Raw genomic sequence first — 26,540 nt, forward strand, 5'->3', positions numbered from 1 at the left:
TATGGGGGAAATTCAGGACTAGGGGATGTACTGGGGTCACCCTGCAAGCAGTAACCCAAGCTAGTGGAGACCAGGGTGGGGCCGCTGTGTTGTAGGCAGGCTAATGGGGGGTCACAGCACTTGAACTAGGGCTGCAGCACACAGACACTCAGGGAACTACATGATCGTCTGCTGGCTGTTGGTGCCCAGGCAGTGAGACATAAGTGCAGAGCATTTAAGGCACCCAACATTACAGGGCAGGTTATCACATAGCCTCTCACTCATCTGGGTTGAACCCTGAAATGTTACAATAACACAAAATAATATCCTCAGATTAATGACCGCATATCAAAGCATAGCGTGTTACAGAAGGTTTTTGATATCTCTGTTGAGACATTTTGAAATTAACAGGTGCAAGGTTTCTTAATGAAGAATGTAACAAAATACATTCATAAATCCTGACATTGCTTTGAGGGTTAAAAAAGCCTTTTCTACCTTAAAAAACATCTGTGATCCTTCTTTACTCATAATATTGTGCTAAGTAAATTTAGAATGTCAATATTTAAAAAGCAGGATACTGAAAAAAATAACACAAAAAGTTGTTTTGAACGCATTGAAATTAGAATGTATACACCCATGATAAATTCCAACAATTGCAAAAGTCTAGAAGATAGACGTGTACAATTCCTAGAATGTATTAATTAGTATTATTGAACATAATATTGTATTAAATAGATACATAACCTTAAAATCATCATTTAAAGTGAAGCTCTATTCTGAAAAGCAACTCTGTGATAATGGCATCATAGAGTTCCATGTAATTTTCTCAATAATTACAGATCAAATGCACTCAGTTTATAGTTCAACATTTTTTCCTAACTGCCAACTGTGCCCACCCAACCAGGACTCTGAGTCAACCAGTTTCCTTCTTTCTTGCACCTTCATAAGAAGTTTTAAAGGTTCCACAGGCCATACTGACCTTTAATTACATTTGAGGCACCCCACTGTCTTCTGATTAAGCTCTCAGCAACATCCATCCAACACCATTGCCATCCATGAATTTGCACAAGTGTAACTTATTACCTGTGCTGGAAGCTTATTCATATTATTGTTTATGCAGGATAGCACCAGACATTAATTTAACCATAATTAAGGCTACATTTTAGTCACCAGGTATTTTTAGTAAAAGTCATGGACAGTAAACAACATTTCATGGCCCATGACCTGTCCGTGACTTGTACTATATACCCCTGACTAAATCTTGGGAGCAGGGCAGCCTGGGGCCCCTGCTGGTGCTGGGGGGTAGGTGGGCGGGGTGGCGGCAGGCTCCCTACCTGGCTCCTCACGACTCCCTGGAAGTAGGGATATGTCCCTCCCTCAGTTCCTAGCTCCATGCGCTGTCCCCGCCCCAAGCACAAGCTCCGCAGCTGCCATTGGCTGGGAACCACGGCCAATGGGAGCTGCAGGGGTTGTGCCTGTGTGCAGAGGCAGTGCACGGAGCTAGGAGCTGAGGAAGGTAGGGACATGTCACCACTTCCGGGGTGCCCCTCCAAGGTAAGCACTGCCCAGGGCCCTCACCCACTCCTGCCCGAGCTGCTCAGGCGGCCCCCAGGCCAACCGCAACGGCCACTGCAGAAGTCACAGAGGTCCTGGAAAGTCACGGAATCTTGTGACTTCCATGACCTCCATGTCAAACTCGCAGCCTTAATCATAATTCCTTTATTAAATTCAAAGGCCAAATTGTATTTATCCAGTTGCATCAAACATGCCTTCAGTGCCCTAAGCAATCATCACACCCATAACAACATACAGTTATAAGCAAAGATCAGGTACTTACAGCATGATTAGGCCATGGGTGCGCAAACCCATGTTGGACTCGTTGGCTCCAACCTAATAATGAATCTTTTAAGATTTATTCTTTAACAAACAATTTATGCCATTGCCAACTGCTAACTTTAGCAAAGATCCAGTTTTGGGAAGTTTGGGGTTGACCCCTTTTCCTTCCTTGAGTAGACAAGACATTTATGACTTGGGTCCCCTACTTTAAGATAACATTGATACGTTAAAGGTAACTGTTTAAATTACTAGGAACAATTCCTGATCATTAGAGGCTTCTCTTTTTCTTATCAGACACATTTTCAGCTCAGCATTTTTCCCAAAACTTGTCTTGTCACATTCCTTTTAACTTTTGAATCTATTATTTTCAAGGCCTTGTTATATTTTCCCCTATATTTTCAATGTCTTTCCATGACTGCTAAAACCCCATTATTTCACTTCAACTATGAAATATATATTTTCATTCATTCCTACATCCTGGTACATACTTTTGGTTGTGGCTTTTATATAAGTCTATATGTTATTTTTTCCATATTAAATACCTGGGAAGAAAATAAAATATAAATACTTGTGTATATGCATGCATACACATACAATGTAATTGCAACTGCTGCTTAGCAGTAATTTCCATTCAAACTCTTTGAAGGGTATTGTGACAGGTAGACTAGGCCCAGAGGCCCTCTGCTGAAAGTCTCAGGGTCCTGCCACACCCCATCCCAGGAAGGAGCAGAAGAGAGATCCTCCAAGTGGCTTAGAGTGGCTGCAGGGGAAGCAGCCAATCAGGGCCAGGAGGCCCATATAAAAAGGAGCAGCAGAAACGGAGTCAGTCAGTTGCTGCCTGGAGCTGGGAGAGGATTGTGTTTCTGGCTGACTGAAAGAGCAGCAAGACCATGGACAGCTCAGTGTGGGCAGGAACCGGGGAGCTAAGAAGGTGCTCCTGGCTGGCTGCTGGGACTGAGTAAGGACTGAGCCCAGGGAAGGCTACAGGTAGACAGTGTCTCCAGGGAGGAAGCCTGGGGGGTACACCACATATCAGGGCTGGGAGAAGGTAAAGACTGTCTACCCAGAAGGGATTTGTTCTGTTTCACGTACAGACAGTGTGTGAGACTCGGATGGAGGGCTGAGTCACTGAAGACCCACCGAAGAAACCATCAACCATGAGAGGTGGGTGCTGACCCCATTACGGATATAGAGAATATTTAAGAATCAGGGAAGTGTAATAATTATAAAATAGTTAAAGCCATTATATACAAGACTACATGTTATATATGTAGCAAAATTATTCATTTAGTGTATACTAGATCTGAAATCTTGGTCCTAGCTTGGGGCTGTTTAAATAACCACCTCCTCTGTATACAACTGAATGCTGGACTGTCCTGGTTTGTGTAGAATGAGTACTGATCCAGTCTAATCCACAAAGATAAGTTTGTCTCAGTAAGTTCATCATGTTCCATACATTATGTTGTGCTGTCCTTACAGGGCTTGTCTATGACCTTTTCCTATCATAAATTGCACCATTTTAACAAAAAGTATATTTTTAAAAACAGATTTAGTTAAATTGGTACAAATCCCTGTGTGCAAAATTAACTAACATGCTTTAGTTAATGCTTTTTTAAGCACCACATAATTATCTTTGTCTACACTAGGTGCTATGTTTAAATATGTTATCTTGTGTAGTTAACCCTAGAAAGAACTACTGTGTTCTGCATGTATGACATTTATTTGGCATATGCAATCTGGTCAAGCCATTCCAGTGTTCTCATCAACAACGTTCAAAGCACATTATATGCATGACATATAAAGAAGAAACACTAACAGCACATCTTCAGTATAATATTATATCTTGGTCTTTCTTGAAGGGGAAAATGTCCAGTATCTGACACTGATTTAAGAAGATAACGTTCAGATGAGAATATGTGGCCTGATACTATTCCCACTTATCTAACTGCGAACAGGAATGAGCCCCGAGAGAGCAGCATATCTTGCAAAGATCTAAAGAAAGGTTAAAAAAAAAACTTTGATAAAAAGGAAAAAAATAACTTTAAATACTATCTTCAGCTACAAAACACTCATATGCAGCATCCCACAAGGCTCAATTATCTCCCCCATGTTATTCAACATCTTTATCAAATTGTTGGGAGAGCTGATGAGACAAGATGGACTGAAGTGCCAACAGTATATAGATTATATCCAGCTTTACAACTCCTTTATACAAAAATAAAGTGCACCATCTCCCAGATTTCTTACTGCAAGATTCGGGTGATCCTGTTAGGAAGACAGAAGATCCTTGAAGAACCTGCTTCCCATATAACATCCCAAACTACAGAAGACATCTCTTCTCAGAATATGAATGCAGTCTTCAGCATCTTGAAGGGGTCCTTTTAAACTCTTCAATGCTACTGGATGCTCAAACAACCATGGTGCCAAAAATCATCCACTTCCATCTGCTATTCGCAAGAAGTCAGTGCTCTAATCCCATGAAACTCTGAACTGGACACAGTGATTCGTGCATTCATGACCTCCAGAGTTACTACAAATTCTCTGCCCTGATACTAAAATCTCTCTATGGGATTGGCCCCAGCAACCTGAGAGATCCTCTCTCCCTCTGCAATCATCATCTCCCACTACAGCTATGTTCCACCAGAACAATTCACTGTCAACCAATAGGGGGAGACTTATGAGTGCAGAATACCAAATTTTCACAGGTGCTAGACAGAGTATGGAATACATTCCTTCCAAAAAAAAATAATAATAACCACCTCAGGTATCACTTCCAGAACTAATTGCAAAATTATTTTCTTGTATGGTGCCTTTATTTAATAATGTCTTCACACATGTGGCAACACACCCATTTACTCACAAACAAAAATCATAGAAACTAGTCAAGTTATTTCTCCTATAGGTTGGGAAGGTAGAAAGAAAGATTATTATTGCAATTCCTACTTTTAAATATTTGGGAAGTGCTCCAATACTATAGTGATGGGGACACATAAAACAAATAACATAGCTTTTGCTTTTTCCTATTAAAAAATTTCAGAGAGAATAGACTTTTTAGTATTCTTTGTTTCTTATCAAGGGGTAGCCGTGTTAGTCTGTATCTACAAAAACAACAAGGAGTCTGGTGGCACCTTAAAGACTAACAGATGCATCTGAAGAAGTGAGGCTTTTACCCACGAAAGCTTATGCCCAAATAAATCTGTTAGTCTTTAAGGTGCCACCAGACTCCTTGTTGTCTTTGTTTCTGAGTTGCTTTCTACAGCACTCGGCAAGCAGATGACCAGGGATTTGTACTCCTTGTACATTGGCACATACCTTTTCTTTCCAGTCACACACCATCTGAGGAAGTAATAAAGTCACATCTTATCCTTAGCTCATGCTAATAAACTTTTTTTTTTAAAGGGGGCGTTTATCTCTTGAAAACTGGGCACATACAGCTAGTGTTGTGGGTACCAGACTTTTGTGACTGAGTTTCTCTGCTCCCACCACCTCCTCAGATTCTACCTGTATTCTAGAAGCATTTTTAGAAGGGATGTTACTTCATTATATAAATTGCACTTTTCTACAAAGAAAGATTTTGCTGGGAGATGAGGTTTGGAAAGTAAGAATGTGGCACTGGTGGTGTTCTTTACTAGCAAACTAAAGAAAAATGGCCCAATTTATCCTTGATATTTAACTAGGGACCATATAATATGACCACCCCTCCCATTCCCCACCAGCACCAGAGGGACAACAGAGGAATCTCCTGCTCTTCAGCCCCAGGAAGCCAACAGTGGAAAATCACAGAAAAGTAATAATGTACTTCATTACCACAAATACCACAACAATACCACAACTCAGCAGCAATTTTTTGACGATCATCCTGCAATTCCAGCAGGGACTTAACTATAATACAATTAGAGGTATTCTCAGACTTTTTATATTTTCAAGTACTGTTTTTGATTACACTTTAGGTCATATCTTGATACAGATTTATGTGCAGAACTCCCAGTAAAGTCAGTTGACATTTTGTGCAAAAATCAACAATAGGATATGGTTTTCAGAAATATAACATGCAAATAGTAGAAATAATATAGAAGAATGTTACCTTTAAATTTCCACAATGGGAATGGAAGTTGTGTCTGGATCAGTGCCACTGGATACTACTCTATACATTTTAGTAATAATAATAAAAAAATAGGCTCTACACTGGTACTATCCTTCCCGTATTTAAATATGAACATTTCTAAAAGAAAATATGCAGTGTTGTTGTAGCCATGGTGGTCCCAGGATATTAGAGAGAAAAAGTGCGTGAGGTAATATCTTTTATTGGACCAACTTCGGTTGGTGAGAGACAAGCTTTTGAGCTTACACACATGAAGAGACCAGAAGAGCTCTGTGTAAGCTCAAAAGCTTCTCTCTCACTGACAAAAGTTGTTCCAATAAAAAAAGACTCTCACCCACCTGGTTTCTCAAAGAAAATATGTAATACTATGAAGTCTGGTACATTTCAGGTGGCAAAGCAATGTGTTCTCCTCTATTACAGAAAAATATTTGTATGCAGTGCTAAGCTAGCCACTTCCCACTCATCTTTCAAATTGTGTATTAAACATTTTTACTTTTTCAAAACTAAAAACAAGACTTTATTGGCTATTTTGTTTTGCTAAATTCTGTGCTCTTGATTGAGTCGAGAAATGTCAGCACACCCAAAACCCTCTAGCATAGAAGTATAACTCCTACCAGTCAAACCCTGTTTAATCTCTTGCATAAAAATCGCATATTCAGTTTTTATCTAGAGAAGGATAAATTTCAGCCTTGCTAATTTGGAACAATAAGTATCTCGAACTGTTTACTATATAAATGTTTTCATAACTCCTTTGTTTCCCCTCCCCTCTGCAATAAACAGAATGTTTTTATTTTGTGGCTCAGTCCTTAGAATGTACCTTTTTAAACAGAAAAACTTGCTTAATGCATTAATAGAAATGTAGAACCCTGAGTTACTGATTCTCATACATGCTGTAGTTTGCTTGTCAAAGGGGTATGTAACATGTACCAATTTAAAATTCGTTTTTGTCTAAAAAGCAGAAATACCTTTTGGAATTCCACATGTCCAAGTGCAAAAGCAAGGAAACATACAGTTAATCAATTCCCTTTTCTCCACAAATATCACTAAATGAAAAAGTTTTAATGTAATAGTAATACTATATAGTTTAGACTGCAAAAAAGGAGCAGCTGTGCTGGCTTCTGACGTTGAAAGCCAGCCCCGCAGAGTGGAGGTAAAAGCCTTTCCACCCTATTCCCTGCACAGTATAGAAGGCTGCTGGAGCAGCCAGCAAAAAATGCAGAAGGAGGTCTAATGTCTGTAGACACTTTCAGTGACTGAACTAGAGGCACCAGCTCACAGGCATTTTTCCCATTTTTCCCACACTTAGCCTGAATCTATGACAGGGAAAGGTGACTGAGGATACATTGGCCTGATCCTTTGGTCCAGCCAAGGAGTGTTTTAGTACAAAACCCAAGTGGGGGAAAAAAGGTGGTTGTATACCACCTCTGCCCTCTTCCTAATGCTGGAGCACAGCTCAGCTACCGGCACAAATCAGGGCCTGTCTAACTTATGCCAACTTATAACATTGGAGTTGTTACATCAGCTATAGGTTGCCGGAGTGAAGCTCACTTTAGCCACATTCCATCTGAACTCCTACTTGGGGGTTAGGATCTGGCCCATTGGATCAACATGGAAGGCAAAAGAGGAGGGAGATGGCATTGAGGGGAAAACGTTCCAAAAAAAAAAGAAAACAACAATGAGACATGTACCTTTGACATTTTGCTTATATCATCTCTATTACTAGGTTTATGTCTTGTCTGTTTAAATTGTAAATTCTTCAAGGCACCATGGCTCCCTGTGTGCAGCAAGTAGCACAAGCAGACTGTGATCCTGAGTGGAGCCTTTGGTCACTACTGCAATACAAATATAAAATAATGCAAAAATTAAATTCAATAATTTGCACAAAGTATACATTTTGCAGTACACAATTTAAAATAAAGAATAATACATCATGCTGAAACAAATAGGAACAGTTGTTCTGCATAAGTAAACAGCAGCTGAGTTATGACTGCTTTTGCATTTCTTGACTTTGCAATTTTAAACTTGAGTTATGAGGACTGAAAAGTCCGCCTTACAGTGACAGACAAACTCAATTTATTTAGCTTATCAAATAAAAGATTAAGAGATCACTTGATTACAATCCATGTACCTAGTCTGGGAGAAGATTCCTTTTAAATAGAGGGTTCTTCAATCTACCAGACAAAGGCTTAAACAAGAGCCAATGGCTGGAAGTCAAATGAGACAAATTCAAACTAGAAATGAGGTGCAGATTTTTAACAGTGAGAAGAATTTTATGAAGGGATGTGGTGCAAACAGTAATTGTTCATTCTCTATCACTGCATTCAATCTTAATATCAGAACTGGATGTCTTTCCAGAAGATATCTGGACTCGTAGAAACAATCCTCAAACCATGCAAAGGGCCAGCTTCCTCCATGACAAAACTGACTTCCTCCACAAACTCTGCAACATTAACAATCTTCCTCAGAACACCATCCTTGTCACCTTGGATGTCATTTTCCTATACACCAACATCCCTCACAATGGTGGCATAGCGGCCTGCCTCAATATTTACAAGACAATGGACAACCCTCAGATATCCACTTCAAACTCATCCACTGCATCCTTACCCATAATAATTTTACATTCAATAACAAACACTTTGTCCAAACCATGGGAACTGCCATGAGTACTGGGATGGCTCCCCAGTATGCCAACCTCTTCATGGACCATCTTGAAGAAGAATTTCTAGACAAGCACACCACAAAACCAAGGATATACCTGAGCTACATCAATGCTATTTTCATCCTCTAGACAGGAGACTTAAATTCCCTCACAGATTTTCACCACAATTTCAACCACCACCTGTCCATTAAATTCTCTCTTGAACACTCCCATGCTAGCATCAACTTCCTGGATACCACAACCAGCTTCAGCAATGGAACCCAACAGAAAACAATATACAAGAAACTCACAGATCACCACACCTACCTTCATAGATCCAGTAACCTCCCCAAATACATCACAAAATTTATCATCTACAGATAGGCACTCATATCAGAGGATTTGCTCAGAGGAAAAAGTCCAGGATACATGCTCAAAACTACCTTCACCAAACAAGGACACTCCACCAGAGAAGTAGATTGCATCATGGAATGGGCCACCCAAATACCCCAAGTGAACTTGCTTCAATACAGAAATAACAACCCCTCCAACCACACATTCCTAGTTGTCACCTATCACCCAACACTGGAACCCATACTGGGTACCATCAAACAACTTCAACCCATACTCATCCATAAAGAAGTCTTTCCTGAACCCCCTATTCTGGCCTTCAAACAATCCCCCAACCTCTCCAAGCTCATCGTCAGAAGCATGCTCCTACATACCAGGACACATCAACTCAAAGCAGCACCAGACCCTGCTAGAAGAACAGATGCAAAACCTGCAGACATATCTCGATTGCTACAATGATCAACACACCTTTCAAGATCTATGGGTCCTACATATGCCTATCGCAACACATGGTGTACCTCATCCAGTGCACTAAATGCCCCAATAATAAGTATGTGGGTGAAACCAATCACTGTGCACTTGAATGAACTCAGATAGGAAAATGAGAAAAGACACAAACACAGAGATTACTTTATATTTGATCTATCAGTCCTCATATTCAAAGGAAACCTGCACAACACTTTCAAAAGATGAACTGGAAGCTTAAACTCCTAACTTTGCCAGACACTAAAAAATCATGGACCGAATAGAGACATTGGATTTATGTATCAGAGGGGTAGCCGTGTTAGTCTGAATCTGTAAAAAGCAACAGAGGGTCCTGTGGCACCTTTGAGACTAACAATTACTTGCATCTGAAGAAGTGAGGTTCTTACCCACGAAAGCTTATGCTCCCAATACTTCTGTTAATCTCAAAGGTGCCACAGGACCCTCTGTTGCTTTTTACTGGATTTATGGTTTATTATAACAACCTATAACCCACTAACAACCCTCTCTTTCTTTCCCCCCAGATGGAAGGGTGTTAATGGGCCACTTCACCTTGAATGGTCCCTTGAAATATGTGTTAACTACTTGCACTAAGCAATCTGTTCCACCTTATATTTAGCTGTGATTCTCTGAATAAGTTTCCCAGGCCTAAAGGAGAACTTTGTGTAAGCTCAAAAGCTTGTCTCTCTCACTAACAGAAGTTGGTCCAATAAAAGATATTACCTCTTCCACCTTGTCTCTCTAATGTCCCATGACTGACATGGCTACAAGAACACTGCATTTCCAAAAGATAACTTCTGGTTGAACAAAAGTATATTGGGTATGATGCAGAAATTACCAGATGAATTTCTATGGCCTATGTCATGCAGGAGGTCAGAAAGTGATTGTAATAGTCCCTTAAAATCTATGAGCTTTACTACCTGTGTCGAACTGATTAGACAGCTCATTTGCACTTTGATTAGATTTAGAAATCTTTCTAAAATAATTTCCAAAGTTATCATTGGATCATCACTGTCTAAAACAACCTCTCTGAGATGCCAGGGGGAATTTTATTTCCCCAACAGAAGTTCCTTTGATATGTTATTTGCCTCAACAAAGTATTAGAATTGTTTGAGAGTATCAACAAGTATGTGGATAAGGGTGATGCAGTTGATACAGTATACTTGGATTCCCAGAAAGCCTTTGACAAGGTTCCTAAACAAAAGTTCTTAAGGATACTAAGTAGTCATAGGATAACAGGAAAGCTCCTCTCATGGATCAATCACTGGTTAAAAGATAGGAAACAAAGGATAAGAATAAGTGGTCAGTTTTCATGAAGAGAGGTAAACAGCGGCATCAATATTGGGATATGTGTTGTTCAACATATTCATTAATTATTTGGATAAGGGAGTATGTGACACTGCACCCCATATTCGTCATAGTAATATTATTATAATATGGTTATGGCATAATTATGATGCATTTTGTACAAGATACGTCATGTGAGGTGTCATTGGAAAAGTTATGATTTGCTGAATGATTTCCCAATGTGTATGCATGTATCATTTTTGTATCTGAAGTTATGAATATAGACTATGCATCTGTATTTCAAATGTAGTTTCACCTGGGTAACCCCCACTACACAAGCTGCTTTCAGTCTAAACAGCAGGTTGTAAAGGGCCTGTTCGGGGTAACAGGCCATTAAAGAAAGAACAATTGGTCTTCCGAGAAGCTTATCTCCCACCTGGTGAGCATTCCTGAAAACACTACAGGCAGCCTGTGAGTGATGGCTGCTATGACTCTGCAAGGACATGTGGCCACATGATGCTGGACTCCATCTTGGGATGTCAGTATTTTTCAGAGGTGAAAGTAAGCAGGTCCGGTCTGGTAGAAAGACTGAACTGGGGGAAGTGCTGGACCCAGGCTAAATGGATTTCTAGCCTGTATACAAAACACCTAGGTATTCCAAGACGTAAAGCAAGTGCAGCCTGCTTCTTAAGAATCTGCAGCCTGTTTATATCATCTCTTAGGGTGAAAATCTGCTAATGCATATCCAATCTATTTAGTATATTAAACTTAGCTTGTGTTTTTTTGTTTATTTGCTAGGTAATCTGCTTTGGTCTGTTTGCTATCCCTTATAGATTACTTAAAATCTGCCTTCTGTAGTTAATAAACTTGTTTTTGTTTTAATCTAAACCAATAAGCTTTGACTGGAGTGCTTGGGGAAAATCTCTGCTTGATTACCACAAGTATGTATTGTTCTCCTCACACAGAGGGAGAGGTGGACTGGGTATTAAGCCCATATACTGGCCAGATTTGACCAGGGCATGACGGTACTGCTCTGGGGTCCCAGGCTGGGAAGTTGGTGATTAGAGAGCCTGCATGTAACTACGGCTGGGTGTGTCCCTACCTACATGAATGCTGGTGAAAGTGCAGGCTGGTGGGCTTTGCAGCTTTTCACAGCAGTACAGTGTGAGAGGGAGCCCAGGCTGGTGGGTCAGAGGGCTAAGTGGTACCCCAGTTTTAGGTGGCACCCTGGGGGGAACCTGTCACAGAGTGAATGGCAAAGTGGAAATTTTTGCAGATGATACAAAATTACTCAAGATTGTTAAGTCCAGAGCTGACTGAGAAGAGTTACATACAAAATGACTGCCTCGGAAGGAGTACTGCGGAAAGGGATCTGGGGATCATAGTGGATCACAAGCTAAATATGAGTCAACAGTGTAACGCTTTTGTAAAAAAAGCAAGCACCATTCTGGGATGTATTAGCAGGAGTATTGTAAGTAAGATACGAGAAGTAATTCTTCTGCTCTACTCTGCGCTGATTAGGCCTAAACTGGAGTATTGTGTCCAATTCTGGGCGCCACATTTCAGGAACGATATGGATAAACTGGAAAAAGTCCAGAGAAGAGCAACAAAAATGATTAAAGGTCTAGAAAACATGACTTATGAGGGAAGATTGAAAAAATTGGGATAGTAGTCTGGAGAAGAGAAGACTGAGAGGTAGGGTGACCAGATCGCAAGAGTGAAATATCAGGACACATTGGGCGAACGGGGGTGAGGGAGAGGACGACAACGACAGACACAGGTGCACAGAGCCATGAGGGGGGCCCTAGGAAGCTCCGAGAGGGGGCCCTAGGAAGCTGCGAGAAGTGTTGTACGGCCCCTGCTGCAGCCCGCACCACAAGCCACAGGGCAAGGACACCTACTGAATTCAATGAGAATTTTGCATGTGAATTGATGTATCTAGTTCTGAGATTATAAAGCCAGAAGGGATCTGGTGATCACCTGGTCTCACCGCCTGCATAGCACAGACACAGAACTTTCCCAAAATAATTCCTAGAGGATAGCTTTTAGAAAAACACCATGACCCTTAGTATAATCGTTAATTACTCTCCCCATTGAAAAGGTATGCCTTATATCCAGTCTGAATTTGTCTAGCTGCAACTTTCAACCGTTGGCTCATGCTCTACCTTTCTCTGCTAGACTGAAGTGCCCATTATTAACTATTTGTTCCCCATTTAGATACTTACAGTCTATAACCAAGTCACTTCTTAACCTTCTTTTTGTTAAGCTAAATAGATTGAGGTCCTTGAGTCGATCACTATAAGGCATGTTTTATAATCCTTTAAATCAGTCTTGTGACTCTTCTCTGAACACTCTCCAATTTATCAATATCCTTCTTAAATTGTGCACACCAGAACTGGACACAGTATTCCAACAGTGGTTGCACCAGTGCCAAATACAGAGATAAAATAACCTCTCTACTCCTGCTTGAGATTCCCCTATTTAGGCATCTGGTCACCCTATTTCTGTATGCATTTCCCCAGGGTTTTTTTTGTAAAAAATCAAAACTGAACTGCCCCAGAAATTCTGCCATATGGAATCATTGTGAAACTCGCATGGCTCCAACCCTGCCAATGAATCTTTAGATCCACTGCACAGACTTCTGCCACTTGAGCTAATGGAGTAAGTGATGGCAGAGGCAGTAGGTTGTCATCCTATATGTGATAGATCAGCTCTATAGGAGGATGAGACACTTTTTTTTGCCACTGGGTTTCACAGATATCTGCTGACAAAAGAGGAACTGTGAAACTCAGGAATCCTGGGTCTATTCCAGGCTCCTGAACGGAGTAGTCTCTAGTAGTCAAAGACCCTTCTTCCCCGTCCCTTCCAGTCTATGTCTATCCTATTGCTGTCTAACCCGCCCCAGCTCCTCATCTGATTTTAACTGCCCCCCACTAACGCTCTGGATTCCTTGTCCCAGTTTCCTGGTCCTGTCTCACTCTCCTCTCTCCCCGCCCCCATCCCTCAGATGGGATGTTCATTCCAGACTGGCAAAATTATAAGGCTTTCCAACATTTCAACACTTCCCATTCTAAATTTTCAGTTGCTTAACTATAGGCTAGCTCTGCCTACAACAAAGCGTATTCAGAACCTCTGTTTAAAGGGATTATAAGTGTAGCAACCTCCATCATAGCTAATCACCAAAGATTGAACCCGAGCCATCCAGACTTAAAAGCATGAGTTTTTACTACTTGAGTGCAAGATATAACTCCCTTAGCTGGTAGCTATACCATTATCCTCTTAAAATCCACCAGAGGAGGGCACAAAACACATGTTGGACAGTGAATTACAAAGTGCCAAATATTATTATTAGACCTGCAATACTTTTCACAATGAACATCAGCAGGAGATAAACTGGGAGTTTAAGAATATTTGAAAAATCAATTTTAGAATAACATTCAGTGCTGTAGTTTAAAAGAAAAAAACTGTTAAAACTCATAACTTAGCAGCGTTTGGAAAAAAAAAACTTCTAGGAGCTATGGGATACAAGTTAAGAATGTTGAAACAGGAAGATGTTATGCTTAGTTACCACTTGGGCAAGGCGGCGTGCTATGTAATACTTGCAAGATTTCACTGTAATGTTTTACAATATATAGCAGTGCAATGCTGATTCCATTGATATTGTTGAGCAATTTATGCTGATTTTATTTCAGCCCACATTTTAATAGTTTTGAATACTGTAGATCACAATTTTCAGCTCAGTTGGTCTGAACATGCAGAGCTTTAAAACTCCTATGCTCTAAACTGTATATTAACTACAGTTTTATAAACCTGCATGTCAGAGAACTGTGTGCCACTACTACTAGACAGTGGCACAAGGCAATTCAGTGTGAATCACAGAAATGTAGGACTGGAAGGGACATCAACAGGTCATCTAGTCAAACCCCTGCACTGAGGCAGGACTGAGTAATAACAACTAGACCATCCTTGACAGGTGTTTGTCTAACCTCTTAAAAGACTCCAATGACTGCTATTCCATAACCTCTCTAGGTAATTTGTCCAGTGCTTAACTACCTTTACAGTCAGGAAGTTTTTCCTAATGTCTAACCTAAATCTCCCTTGCTACAATTTAAGCCCATTGCTTCTTTTTCCTGCATGTCCTGAGTGGGACCGGAGTGGGTCCAGGCAGTGGGATTGGGGGGAGGTCGGTCAAGGGAGTCGGTGGGTGCGTGGGGATGGACCGGAGGAAGCAGGGTGGAGGAACTGAGGGGGACAGGACTGGGACTGGGGGAGTCGGGGGGGGGGGCTGAGGGGAGCATGAATGGGACAGGGTAGAGAGCTGTGTAGAGTGGGGTGGGGGAGACAGTGGGGCTAGGCTGGGGAGGGTCGGGGGATTGGGGAGAGGGACAGGGTCTGGAGGCGATGAGACAGAGTGGAGCAGGACTGGAATGGGGGGAAGTTGAGGGGGTGGGACAGCAAGGGGAGCGATGGGGGTGGGATGACGGGGGAGGCTGAAGAAGAGATTTGGGGTAGGGGAAGGCTGAGGGCAGTGGGTTGGAGGGAGCAGGGGGACTGTGGGGGAGGCTGTTGGAACGGGGGCAGGGAGTGAGGGCAGGGGGTTTGGGGTGGGAGGTACAGGGGGGATTGCGTGGGAGGCTGAGGGAACAGGGTCAGAGTGGGGGCTGAGGGCAGTGGGTCAGGTCTACACTGGCACCTCTCAGCATTGCTGTGCCGGGCGGCAGACCTACACCAGCGCTACCCTGGCGATGGAAGAGTCCTCAGTGGAAATGCAGACTTCATGACCAAGACCCTCCTCGTCACTTCAAAACTGGCGCTGCTCTGGTCAGTCGCTAGGCTCTTGTCACTTTCAAACCCATGCAGGGTATCTAGCTCTTTTTCAGTTCTCAGGTTAAGAAAAGCCTCTGCATTTTGTGAGGGCTTCAGCATTCACTTTCCTACTTGACAAACTGTCTGCCTGACACATTGCTTCCAGGGCATTCATCTTTATTCATTATCGGCAGGTCCATCAGATTAACAAGCAACACAGGGGGAAGCAACACAATGGTATCACGGATTTTTAATTTTTCAAAGCACTTTAGCATCAACAGGGATAACAGCAAAACTGGACAGAGCAGATGGGTGTCAGGATGGGTTTGGGTATATATATATTTTTTTTTAAGTGAAAATGTTTGGGTCTGAGCAAAGGCTGCAAACTTCTCTTTGGAAACCTCTGCTGATCTTTTGCCCCAGGGGCTAACGACAGCCTGGAATCCGAGACAGATTTCCACATCTATGCTGGGTGAGATGATCGGGGGGTGGGGGGAGACTGTGAGGGAGGCAGAGGGAACAGGGTCAGGGTGGGGGCTGAGGGCAGTGGGTCTGAGGGGAACCCCCCCAGAGGGACCTGCCAGGGGGCCAGGTGAGCCCAGCAGTGCTTACCTGGAGCAGCTCCCAGGAAGCATCCAGCAGGCAGGTCCCTCCCAGTCCCTCTGGCTCCTTCCTAGGGGCAGGGCAGGTCGAGGGGAGGGTGCCAGGGGGGGCTCTCTGCCCGGCGCCCACTACCGGAGTCTACAAGCCACGCCCCGCTGCAGCATGCAGCGAGACCTCCTCGCTGCCTCTCTGTGTGCCCAGGTCAGGGGCAGGGCTGCGCTCTGCAAGCTCCTGCCGGCCGGGCAGCAGGCCCCGTAGGCTGGCGCCGCCGCGCCAGGAGCTCAGCTGCGCGCTGTCCCAAGGCCCAGAGAGGAAAGGTGAGTGGCCTTATTGGAAAAACCTGGGAGATGGGCGGCGCCGGCTTGCCGCGGTCCCCCTCATATAGGGTGACCAGACATCCGGATCAATGTAAGGTCGGGACGGGGGATAAGTCCCCTAAAATCGGGACAGTCCCGATAATATCGGGACGTCTGGTCACCCTACTGAGAGGGGACATGGTAACAGTTTTCAAGTACTTAAAAGGCAGTTACAAGGAGAGGGGGAATAATTCTTCTTAACCTCTGAGTATAGGACAAGAAGCAATGGGCTTAAATTGCAGCAAGGGTGGTTTAGGTTGGACATTAGGAAAAACTTCCTAACTGTCAGAGTGGTTAAGCACTGGAATAAATTGCCTAGGGAGGTTGTGGAATCTCCATCATTGGGGATTTTTAAGAGCAGGTTGGACAAACACCTGTCAGGGATGGTCTGGATAATACTTTAGTCCTGCTTTGAGTGCAGGGGACTAGACAAGATGAGCTCTCAAGGTCCCTTCCAGTTCTATGATTCTATGAAAGGGATCTCAAAAAACTGGGTGACTGGGCAACAAAATGGCAGATGAAATTCAACACTGACAAGTGCAAAGTAATGCACCTTGGAAAAATACTCCCAACTACATTTATAATGATGGATTATAAATTAGCTCTTACTACTCAAGAAACAGTCTTTGGAGTCATCACAGATAGTTCTCTGAGAACTTCAGCTCAATGCGCAGCAGCCATCAAAAAAGGCTAACAAGGAAAGGAGTAGAAAATACAACAGAAAACATGATACCACTATATAAATCCATTGTGCACCTACACCATGAAGTATTTTTTCATATAATGCACAAAAAACCTGTGGAACTCATTGTTATGGGATGTTGTGATGGCCAGAAGTATAACTGGGTTTAAAAAAGAACTAGATAAATTCATGAAAGAGAGATCCATCAATGGCTATTAGCCAAGAAGTTCATGGCTGTAATCCTATGCTCAGGGTGACCCTGAAGCACTGACTGCCAGAAACCAGGGGCAGAAGACAGGTGGCTCTCTTCAAAATTGCCCTGTTCTGTTCACTCCCCCAACCTCTGGCAACAGCCACTGTCAAAGACAGGATAATGGGCTAGACAGACGATTGGTCCCATGCAGTATGGCAATTCTTATACCCTTATGTCTGCAAAGTTTATTTTGACTTAGACTTGTTTTCAAGTTTATCTTTGTGAATGTGTTTGACTTTCATTCAGCAGTTTTTCCAGTTCTGCCATTGCCTAGCGGGGAGACAGGATTTCACCGGTAAAGAAGCGAACCCCCATCCTTTCTCTGCAAACCCAGCAAGTATCTCTGAAGCCAGGCCCTTCTCCCGGCCGCCCTCTCGCCCTGCAGCTCCCACGGGGGGAAACACAAAGTCCCCCAAGAAAGTTTATTGATGATAAGAAAACAATTCTGCGTCTCTGTGTGACTGGGACAAGCTGCCAATCAGAGACCCTTCCCCCGGGCCGCCTCCCCCGGCGCCGGGGAGGGGAGCGGAGGCGAAGGAAGCGCTCTCCGGCTCCTCCGAGGCGGCTGATGTGAAACACAACCCCCCGACAGGCACTGACACCCCGAGCCGCCGCCACCTCCCAGACCCGGCCCACCCCCTGGGTGCAGGGCAGCCCTCCAGCCCCAGCCCGCACATCTACCGGCGGCAAGTGCGAGCCCCGCCCCAGCGGTCACCCAGCAGCCGCTCCCCAACCGGCCGCAGCTCCTACCTGCCCGCTGCCCGCACCAACACTGTCCCCTCGGCTGGGGGCGAAACCAACCAACCCGTCACCCAGGCAACCAGCGGGGCCCGCCTCCTCAGTCTAGCCGCAAGCTGATTGGAGAGAGCCGCTGGACCGTTCCCGGGGGGGCAGGAGGAGACGGAGCCCGAATCTGATGACAGAGTGAAGAAGGGGGGATTAGTTACCGTAGCAACGGAGCGACCTGGGGAGGCGGTGGAAGAAGAGCTGTGCGTTAAGGGGCGTGGAAAGAGATGGGTGGGGGAAGGAGGGGGCGTTTGTGGAGGTGTTGGGGGCGGGGGAGCAGCCGTGACTCCGCATGCCCAGCAGTCCCGTGCAAGCGAGCCCTGTACGTCATAGCGATATTGAAACGAGCCTTGCGCTGTGCATTGTGGGTAGGGTTGCAGTCCCCGGTCGGGCCAGACAATCCCTGTCCCAGAGCGCTTCTAAGCTAAGAATGGGGCGCCCTGCAGCACGGCTGGGAGGCGGTCACACGGTGACTGCGCGAGCAGGAAGGAGGGTGGTGTGTCGCCCCCTTGCTGTGTTGACAGCATGCTCTGAGCAGGTGTCCAGGAGTGACTGGCTGGAGGGTGGTGTGCTGTCTTCGTGCAAGTTTACAGTACTCAAGTATAGTACAAATGAAAGCGTGAAATGATTGTGGGAAAACTAGACTAAGAGGAAAAAGACACTGGCATCATGTTAGAAGCTAGAAATGTTTTACTCTGTAAGAGGCAATAGGTAGGAGAAAATTCCTTCCTGGCCCTAAATGTAGTGGTCAGCTAGATCCTTAGCATGTAGACAAGACACACCAGACAAATAAGTGGGAAAAAATTTGCTGTGGTAAGGTTTCATGGTAATCAGGGCTGGCTCCAGGCACCAGCGTAGCAAGCAGGTGCCTGGGGCAGCCAATGAAGAGGGGGGCAGCACGTCCGTCACTCCCTCTGGGAGCGAACGACCTCCCGCCGAATTGCTGCCAATCGCGATCGCGGCTTTTTGTGTGTGTGTGTGCTTGGGGGGGCGAAAACGCTAGAGCCGGCCCGGATGGTAATCATTCACCTTTCCCCATAAACACTGTACTGAGTGATGTCAAGTAAAGGAATAAAGTTAGAAAGGGTTACAAGTAACTAAGTTAAAACATGAATCTAAAATTTAATCTCGCAAGGTACAGACTTTGTTCAAGATGATTTCTCACACCAGTCATTCTTCTTCCCAGCCATGGCTAATTTTCACTCAGGGCCTTCCACGGAAGTACAGGGCACTGGTTCCCTTGTCTTCCAAGGTTTCTCTCCTGTATCAGTTTCCAGAGACTTCAACCCCTGCCACCTTGGTTGAAGGACTTACCTTGCTCAGCTTGCAAGAGCTCTGGTCCCTTGCGTCCAATGCAGAGGTTCTCAAACTGTGGTCTGTGGACCACCAGTGGTCCACAAACTCCATTCAGGTGGTCCACAAATAGTTCCCTCTACGGTGCCTAGGCGTGGGTGCTCTGGCACTGAAGCACCCAGGGGGAAAAATTAGTGGGTGTTCCGCACCCACCAGCAGCCAAGCTCCCCTCGTCTCTTCCCTTGAGCATGCCACGTTCCTGCTCCTTCCCCTCCCTCCAGCACTTCTGCCCGCCGCCAAACAGCTGGCGGGAGGAGGAGGAGTGGGGACTCAGTGCACTCAAGGGAGGCGATGGGGAAGAGGCGAGGTGGGGGCAGGGACTTGGGGAAGGGGGTGGAATGGGGGATGGAGGTGGAGTAGGGGTGGGAAGAGGCAGGGTGGGGCTGGAGACTTGGGGGAAGGGGTGGAGTGGGGGCAGGGCTGGGGGAAAAGGGGGGTCGAGCACCCACCAGCTGGAGCAGAAATCAGCGCCTATGCTAAGGTGCACGCCTGGGCAGCTGCACATGAGAGAATGAAGGGCCACCCATCTTATTAGTGGAGCCATGCCTGTGTGACTCCACTAATTAGGTGCCTGGACCCTGGAGAAGATGTATATGTAAGGTGAGGCGGTGGCCTTGGGGGTAATAGGGGAGAGGTGGGAGGGGGTAGTGGAATGAGAAGAGGTGGTGGTGGGAATTTGTGACATGCAGGGCTGTGGTGGCCAGAGAAGGAGGTGGCTTTGCCCAGCTCAGGGGCTGCTGCGGGGGGGGGGGGGGGGGGGGGAGAGAGAGAGACCCCCCACTCCATCCCAGCCCCAGCTCGGGGCTGCTGCATGCGGGGGAGAGAGGGCACATCCAACACATTATAAAGGTAAGACTACTGATATTAAAATATGAGTTGTGTGCTTTTATTTGTAGAACAAAAATGTTAATTATTATTAAGGTTTTTTTATATAGTGCTTTTTTATACAATAGTTAGCTAACGGTACAAACAACATTTGGAAAGATCATTAAGTGGGCTGCCGAGATCCTCAGCAATTTTCTAGTGGTCCAGGAAAAAAAAAGGTTTCAGAGTAGCAGCCGTGTTAGTCTGTATCCGCAAAAAGAAGAACAGGAGTACTTGTGGCACCTTAGAGACTAACAAATTTATTAGAGCATAAGCTTTCGTGGACTACAGCCCACTTCTTCGGATGCATATAGAATGGAACATATATTGAGGTGATATATATACACACACACAGAGAGCATAAACAGGTGGGAGTTGTCTTACCAACTCTGAGAGGCCAATTAATTAAGAGAAAAAAAACTTTTGAAGTGATAATCAAGCTAGCCCAGTACAGACAGTTATCACACAGACTATGCTGAGAGACTGTGTCACACACTCTCAAAGAAACTGCGAAACCACCTGATCAGCATCCTATACAGCAAACAGGGAAAGATTAAGAAACATTGAATCTATCTCCCCTTGTAAGTATTCTCACACTTCTTAACTGTCTGTACTGGGCTAGCTTGATTATCACTTCAAAAGTTTTTTTTCTCTTAATTAATTGGCCTCTCAGAGTTGGTAAGACAACTCCCACCTGTTTATGCTCTCTGTATGTGTGTATATATATCTCCTCAATATATGTTCCATTCTATATGCATCCGAAGAAGTGGGCTGTAGTCCACGAAAGCTTATGCTCTAATAAATTTGTTAGTCTCTAAGGTGCCACAAGTACTCCTGTTCTTCTTTTTGAGGAAAAAAAAAGTTTGAGAACCACTGGTCTAATAGATGCCAAAGATGGCTTCTGTCTTTGCTTATATCTTCCAAAGTTCAATGAAATTTTTTCCCCAAAGAAGCAGAATGACCTCATGTTTTCTTACCTTCCTGTGGACTTTCCATCCCCTTGAAGCTCCATTTACATAGAACTCAGCCATGGGTTTTGGTCCCACTGATACAAAAGATTTTGCTTTAGCTGCTCTGAAAAAAACTCTAGCAGCAGCTTAGATAGAGATCTGCAGGAAAACTGAAAAGGAGGTTTAAAGACATCATGAAAATCACCTCTCTGGATTTGAATAATAATGTTGGTGATAGTATCATAAATGCCTTAGCTTGCATAAAAATGTAGTTAGTTTTAGAATTAGGGCTTTAAATAAGTAATGATCATTTATAGTTAAAAATCCAAAATGGCCACTACAATAATTCTCTATTAGAAAACATCAAAATGGAGGATCACACTAAATTAACTAGTAGCAGATAAACACGTGATTCAACTCACTCCAAAATTCCTGAAGGGAGGGGTTAGCAGGTGGAGTAGCTTGAATGACAGGCAAAGTTGATTGGTCAAACAGTTGCTGCCCACACAGGGAGGATCCATGCTAATTACCAAGCCTGAAATAGCAACCAATCAGAAGGCCAGAAACTGAATATAAGGAGACAGCCAGGAGGCTGGTGTGTGTGTGTGTGAGAGAGAGAGAGAGAGAGCGAGAGAGAGCACGCGCATTAGGTGAAAATCAGAGAGCGGAGACAGACCAACAGCAGTGAAGGGAAAAGATCAGAAATAGGAGAGCAGTAGACAGATCAGAAGGACCTAGATGGTTCATAGGGATTCAGAAAGATCAAGTGAAAGTTTGATTTTCTGTCTCTTTCTTAAAAGAATGTTTGTAAATAAAGCTGGATATCTGTCTTTGAGTGAGATCCACCTCACCCCATTCTGTGACTATTCAATCACCACTCTCAGAATGGTAATGTTAAGTTGTAATGTCTCTTTAATGTATGAGTTTCTACATAAATTATTAACTTTATTAATAATAATTATTATTAATTTATGTAGACACTCGTTGCCGAGATCGCTGGAATCCTAGCCACTGCTGATGCCCTGTGTGGATGGGTAAAAGGGAGGTGAGAATAGGTTCGGTGGTATAACAGGTAGTGAGGATTGTAGCCAGTGTAAGGATTGGTGCACCAACGCCCTTATCACGAGGCAATTGTAACCACAACCCAATCCCTGCACAGGAAGAATGCTTAGAACTAGGGTAATAGCCCATATTCTGGTCATAATTTAGTTTTATTAAAGGAATTTGTAAGTCTGGAGTGATCAGGGTCATAACCTATGTCTTTGCAACAGTCTATATGTTTTTAACGAACTTGGGACTCGGGTGTGGCCGGGTTATACCTGAGACCAGTATCTAGCAAAGGAAGGAATAAATTAGAATGACAGCAAAAGGGAAACTGAGGCATGATATAATACTTTAGAAATAATGTTGGGAAACAACTTAGAAGATTGTTAGAAAGGTAGGATGTGGTCCTTGGAAAGAAAAATGCGTTCATTGGACCTGGTGCTTATCAGCAACTGTGAGCAATGGGCTCAACCTGAGAAAAAAGGAATTCCTAGTAAAAAGGAGAAAAAGTGAGCTGGTTTGAAAATGGTGGCTGGAGTTTTATGTAAGGAAGTAAATAGTATAAGGCTGAGCAAACAGCCTTAAACTATTTAGAAAACTAGTTAGAAAAAGAGGAATTAGTAAACTCTCTTAAAACAGAGATAAATGAATGGAAGATGAAAGCAGAAAAACTTACTTAAGGAATAAGAAAGGCTAAAGGGAGAATTGGCTAATTCACAAAAGGAATTAGTTAACTTCCACCTCTACCTTTGAATTGAGAGCTACTGTGATGGCACAAACTGCTCAGATGACTGCCTCACAGGAGGAATTAACTAGCATAAAAAAAGAGGCTGATATGTTAAAAGCCACTGTGCTAACTCAAAACGTTCAGATTATAGCCGTGTGTGGTGGGGCGGCTGCCCCACACCCGGAGAGTGGGGACTGCGGCAGGCCCGGGCGCCTGCGTACTCCGGCAGCCAATGAGAGAAGGGCTTGTTGCGAGCCAATCAGAGGACAGATTGGGGCCAGCCAATCAGGGCCCAGCTCAGCCATATAAAAGACTGCTCAGGACGAGAGCAGTCAGTCTGTCCCAGGCCTTCAGAGGGGAAGGTCTGTCTCCAGAGCTGGGAGGCCAGCACCACGGACAGCGCAGTGCAGACCAACCTTAGGGTACATCTACACTACAGGGGGGAGTCGATTTAAGATACGCAAATTCAGCTATGGGAATAGCGTAGCTGAATTCGACGTATCGCAGCCGACTTACCCCGCTGTGAGGACGGCGGCAAAATTGACTTCTGCAGCTTTCTGTCGACGGCGCTTACTCCCACCTCCGCAGGTGGAGTAAGAGCGCCGATTCGGGGATCGATTGTTGCCTCCCGACGGGACGCGATAAATCGATCCCCGAGAGGTTGATTTCTACCCGCCGATTCAGGCGGGTAGTGTAGACCTAGCCTTAGAGAGCGGGAGAAGGTCCTACTCCGTAGCCTGCCAGGCGGCAGGCCGGGAAGGAAAAGGCCTAGCGGGGAGAAGGGCCGTTGGGGAAGCAGTCCAGAGGAGTAGTCAGAGGAGGAAGGAGAAGGAGGAGAGCAAGGCTGTTGCTCGAGGGCCTCTGGACCGGGACTCACAGTAGTGGGCGGGCCTGGGTCCTACCCCCGCCTTTCCCCCTTTGTGTTCCCTTTGGCCATACACTCAGCCATAGGCCGCAGGATAACCACGCCAGATCCTGGACTGTAGGGATTGGACTTAAAGGTGTGGGACTGTTGATCATCTTCCCCCTCCCGAAGGGGGTGCGAATAGACAGAAGGACACTGTCGGAGGGCAGTGTTCCCGAAAGAGGACCCTGTGCGTCGGGAGCGCAGCGGGTCCACACGCCAACCCCTGGTGGGACGACAGACAGGACACCACCAGAAGGAGGCGCTCTACCAGATCGAACCGATTCCCCGAGACGACCAGTAGGAGACGCTGCGGTTGTGAGTCCCAGCCCTGTCACACGTGGTACCAGAAGTGGGGAGTGATCCGGACCTGTTAAAGGGTCCAGAGTGTGGGGGTTGCGTCGGGAGCATCCCGCTGACCCCCAAGATGGAGGCCGAGAAGCTCCTGAAGTGGATGCTAGAAAAGCAACAGGAGCAGTTGGCCCAGCAGCAACAGCAGCAGGTGCAAATGTTGCAACAAATGATGACCCAACAGCAATTGCTGATGACTCAGCACCAAGAACACCAGCAGCAGCTCCTCCGGGAGTTGGCCGCCCAGCAGCGGGCGCAGCAGGAACACCTGGTACAACAGATGGCCGCGCTATTACGCCTGGCGGGAGGCACCCCTGCCGCACCCATGGGGACCGGACTGGGGGATACCTTGGGGGCACTACCGGTTCGCCTCACCAAGATGGGGCCTGTGGACGACCCAGAAGCATTTTTGGTGATGTTTGAGCGGGTGGCGACCGCTGCCCAGTGGCCCTCAGAACGTCAGGCCACCTTGCTAGCCCCCTATTTGACGGGGCAGGCTCAAGCCGCATACCGTTGCCTCGACCCCCAGGAGGCACTCAAGTACGCCCGAGTGAAGGCGGCCATCCTGGACCATACCGGCATTAGCCCGGAGACCTACCGACAGCGCCTCCGCAAGGAACAGTACCCTCCGGGGGCCCGACCCCACGCAGGGGCCCAACGCATCCGAGACCACTGTTGGAAGTGGTTGAACCCGGAAGGCTTGACGGGACCCCAGGTGGCGGAGATGGTGGCCCTAGAACAAATCACCCAGATCCTGCCCCCGGGAGGAAGGGCCTGGGTACGACGGCATCAACCAGCCACCTTGTCAGCAGCGGTGGCCTTGATGGAGGACTACTTATCTGCCGAAGGGGCTGAGGTGCCACCCCGAGCGGCCGGGAACCTTGGTCGCAAGGGCGGGACAGAGAAGGGGAAGCTCCGTGGGTTGGGACCCTCCGAACCACTGGCAGGCAACAGCCATGGGCATCCAAGGCCCCCCAACCCCGAGCCCAGACACAAGTTACCACAGGTGATGACTCGGAGGGAGCAACAGCCCCCGGAGCGAGCAGGCCCCCTTGGGAGAGGCCCAGGGCCGGCTGAGACTTGAGAAAGATGCTGGCGTTGCGGACAAGAAGGACATTTTCGATGAGATTGCCCTTTTATGGACTGCAGCTATGGGCAAGCCTGGGTGGCTGGACGAAGGGCTCGGAGGAGAGGGATAGGAAAGCTGGTAGTCCCTGTCCGGGTTGACGGGACCCCCACAAACGCCCTCGTAGACTCTGGGTGCAGTCAGACCCTCATACGAGAGGGGCTCGTCCCGAACCTTAATCTTTTGGGGCCCCCGATCCACCTACAGTGTGTGCACGGGGACATCCGCCCGTACCCCAGAGCGTGGGTCAAAATAGGAGTAGACTGCCGAGAGGAGGGTCCCCGGGTAGGAGTGGCCCCCAGGCTGGCCTACCCGGTGGTGCTGGGACGGGATTGGCTGGGCTTCAGGGAGGTTCTCCTGAGATATCAGCCGCCCGAGCCCCGACCAGACAGGACTAAGGCGCCTAGAATGGGACTGCTCGGACGCAGACCAAGGAGTGACCCTGGCGAGGGGACCTCCTCAACCTCAGAGGCCCCCGTGGATCATCCTGGAGACAGGCCCCGTTCAGTAGAGGACGCCCAAGCAGAACTAGAGCGTGATGGGGACTTCTTACAGGAACAACGAGAAGACCCAACCCTAAGCAGAGCCTGGGAGCAGGCCACCAACCCCGATACCGAGGGAGACATGACGCCACGGACTTCACAGGGCCCCCGCTTTGAAGTTTGGCGGGACCGCCTGTACCACATAGCACAGGAATCCCAGACCCAAGAGACGTTCCGTCAGCTGTTGTCCCCCGGAGACTGCGAGCCGGCCTCCTCCAACTAGCCCACGCGAACCCTTGGGCAGGACACCTGGAGCGCGAGAAGACCCTACAGAGGGTAGCTCGCCGGTTTTTCTGGCCGGGCATACACCGAGAGGTGGCGGACTTTTGCGCCTCGTGCCCAGAATGCCAGCGAACTGGGCCGAAAGGGGTAGCCCGTGCGCCCCTGGTACCCATGCCGGTCGTGGGGGTACCCTTTGAGCGGATTGGGATGGACCTCGTCGGCCCCCTCGAATGAAGTAAGACAGGGAATCGCTTTATCCTAGTGGTGGTGGATTATGCAATGCGCTATACCG

General features: G+C 46.0%; 1 protein-coding gene across 1 annotated transcript in view; it reads right to left on the reverse strand.

Annotated features, from left to right (window-relative positions):
- The window catches only part of WDR17 (WD repeat domain 17), a 98,017-nt gene extending 90,287 nt beyond the window's left edge, over positions 1-7,730 (reverse strand). The window contains exon 1 of the mRNA XM_054029156.1: positions 7,606-7,730. Coding sequence (XP_053885131.1) covers positions 7,606-7,614 — 9 coding nt within the window. The 5' untranslated portion in view covers positions 7,615-7,730. The remainder of the gene's footprint in view (positions 1-7,605) is intronic.
- Positions 7,731-26,540: the final 18,810 nt, after the last annotated feature.

This window comes from Malaclemys terrapin, chromosome 5 (assembly GCF_027887155.1).
Source record: "Malaclemys terrapin pileata isolate rMalTer1 chromosome 5, rMalTer1.hap1, whole genome shotgun sequence".
Taxonomy (NCBI): domain Eukaryota; kingdom Metazoa; phylum Chordata; order Testudines; family Emydidae; genus Malaclemys; species Malaclemys terrapin.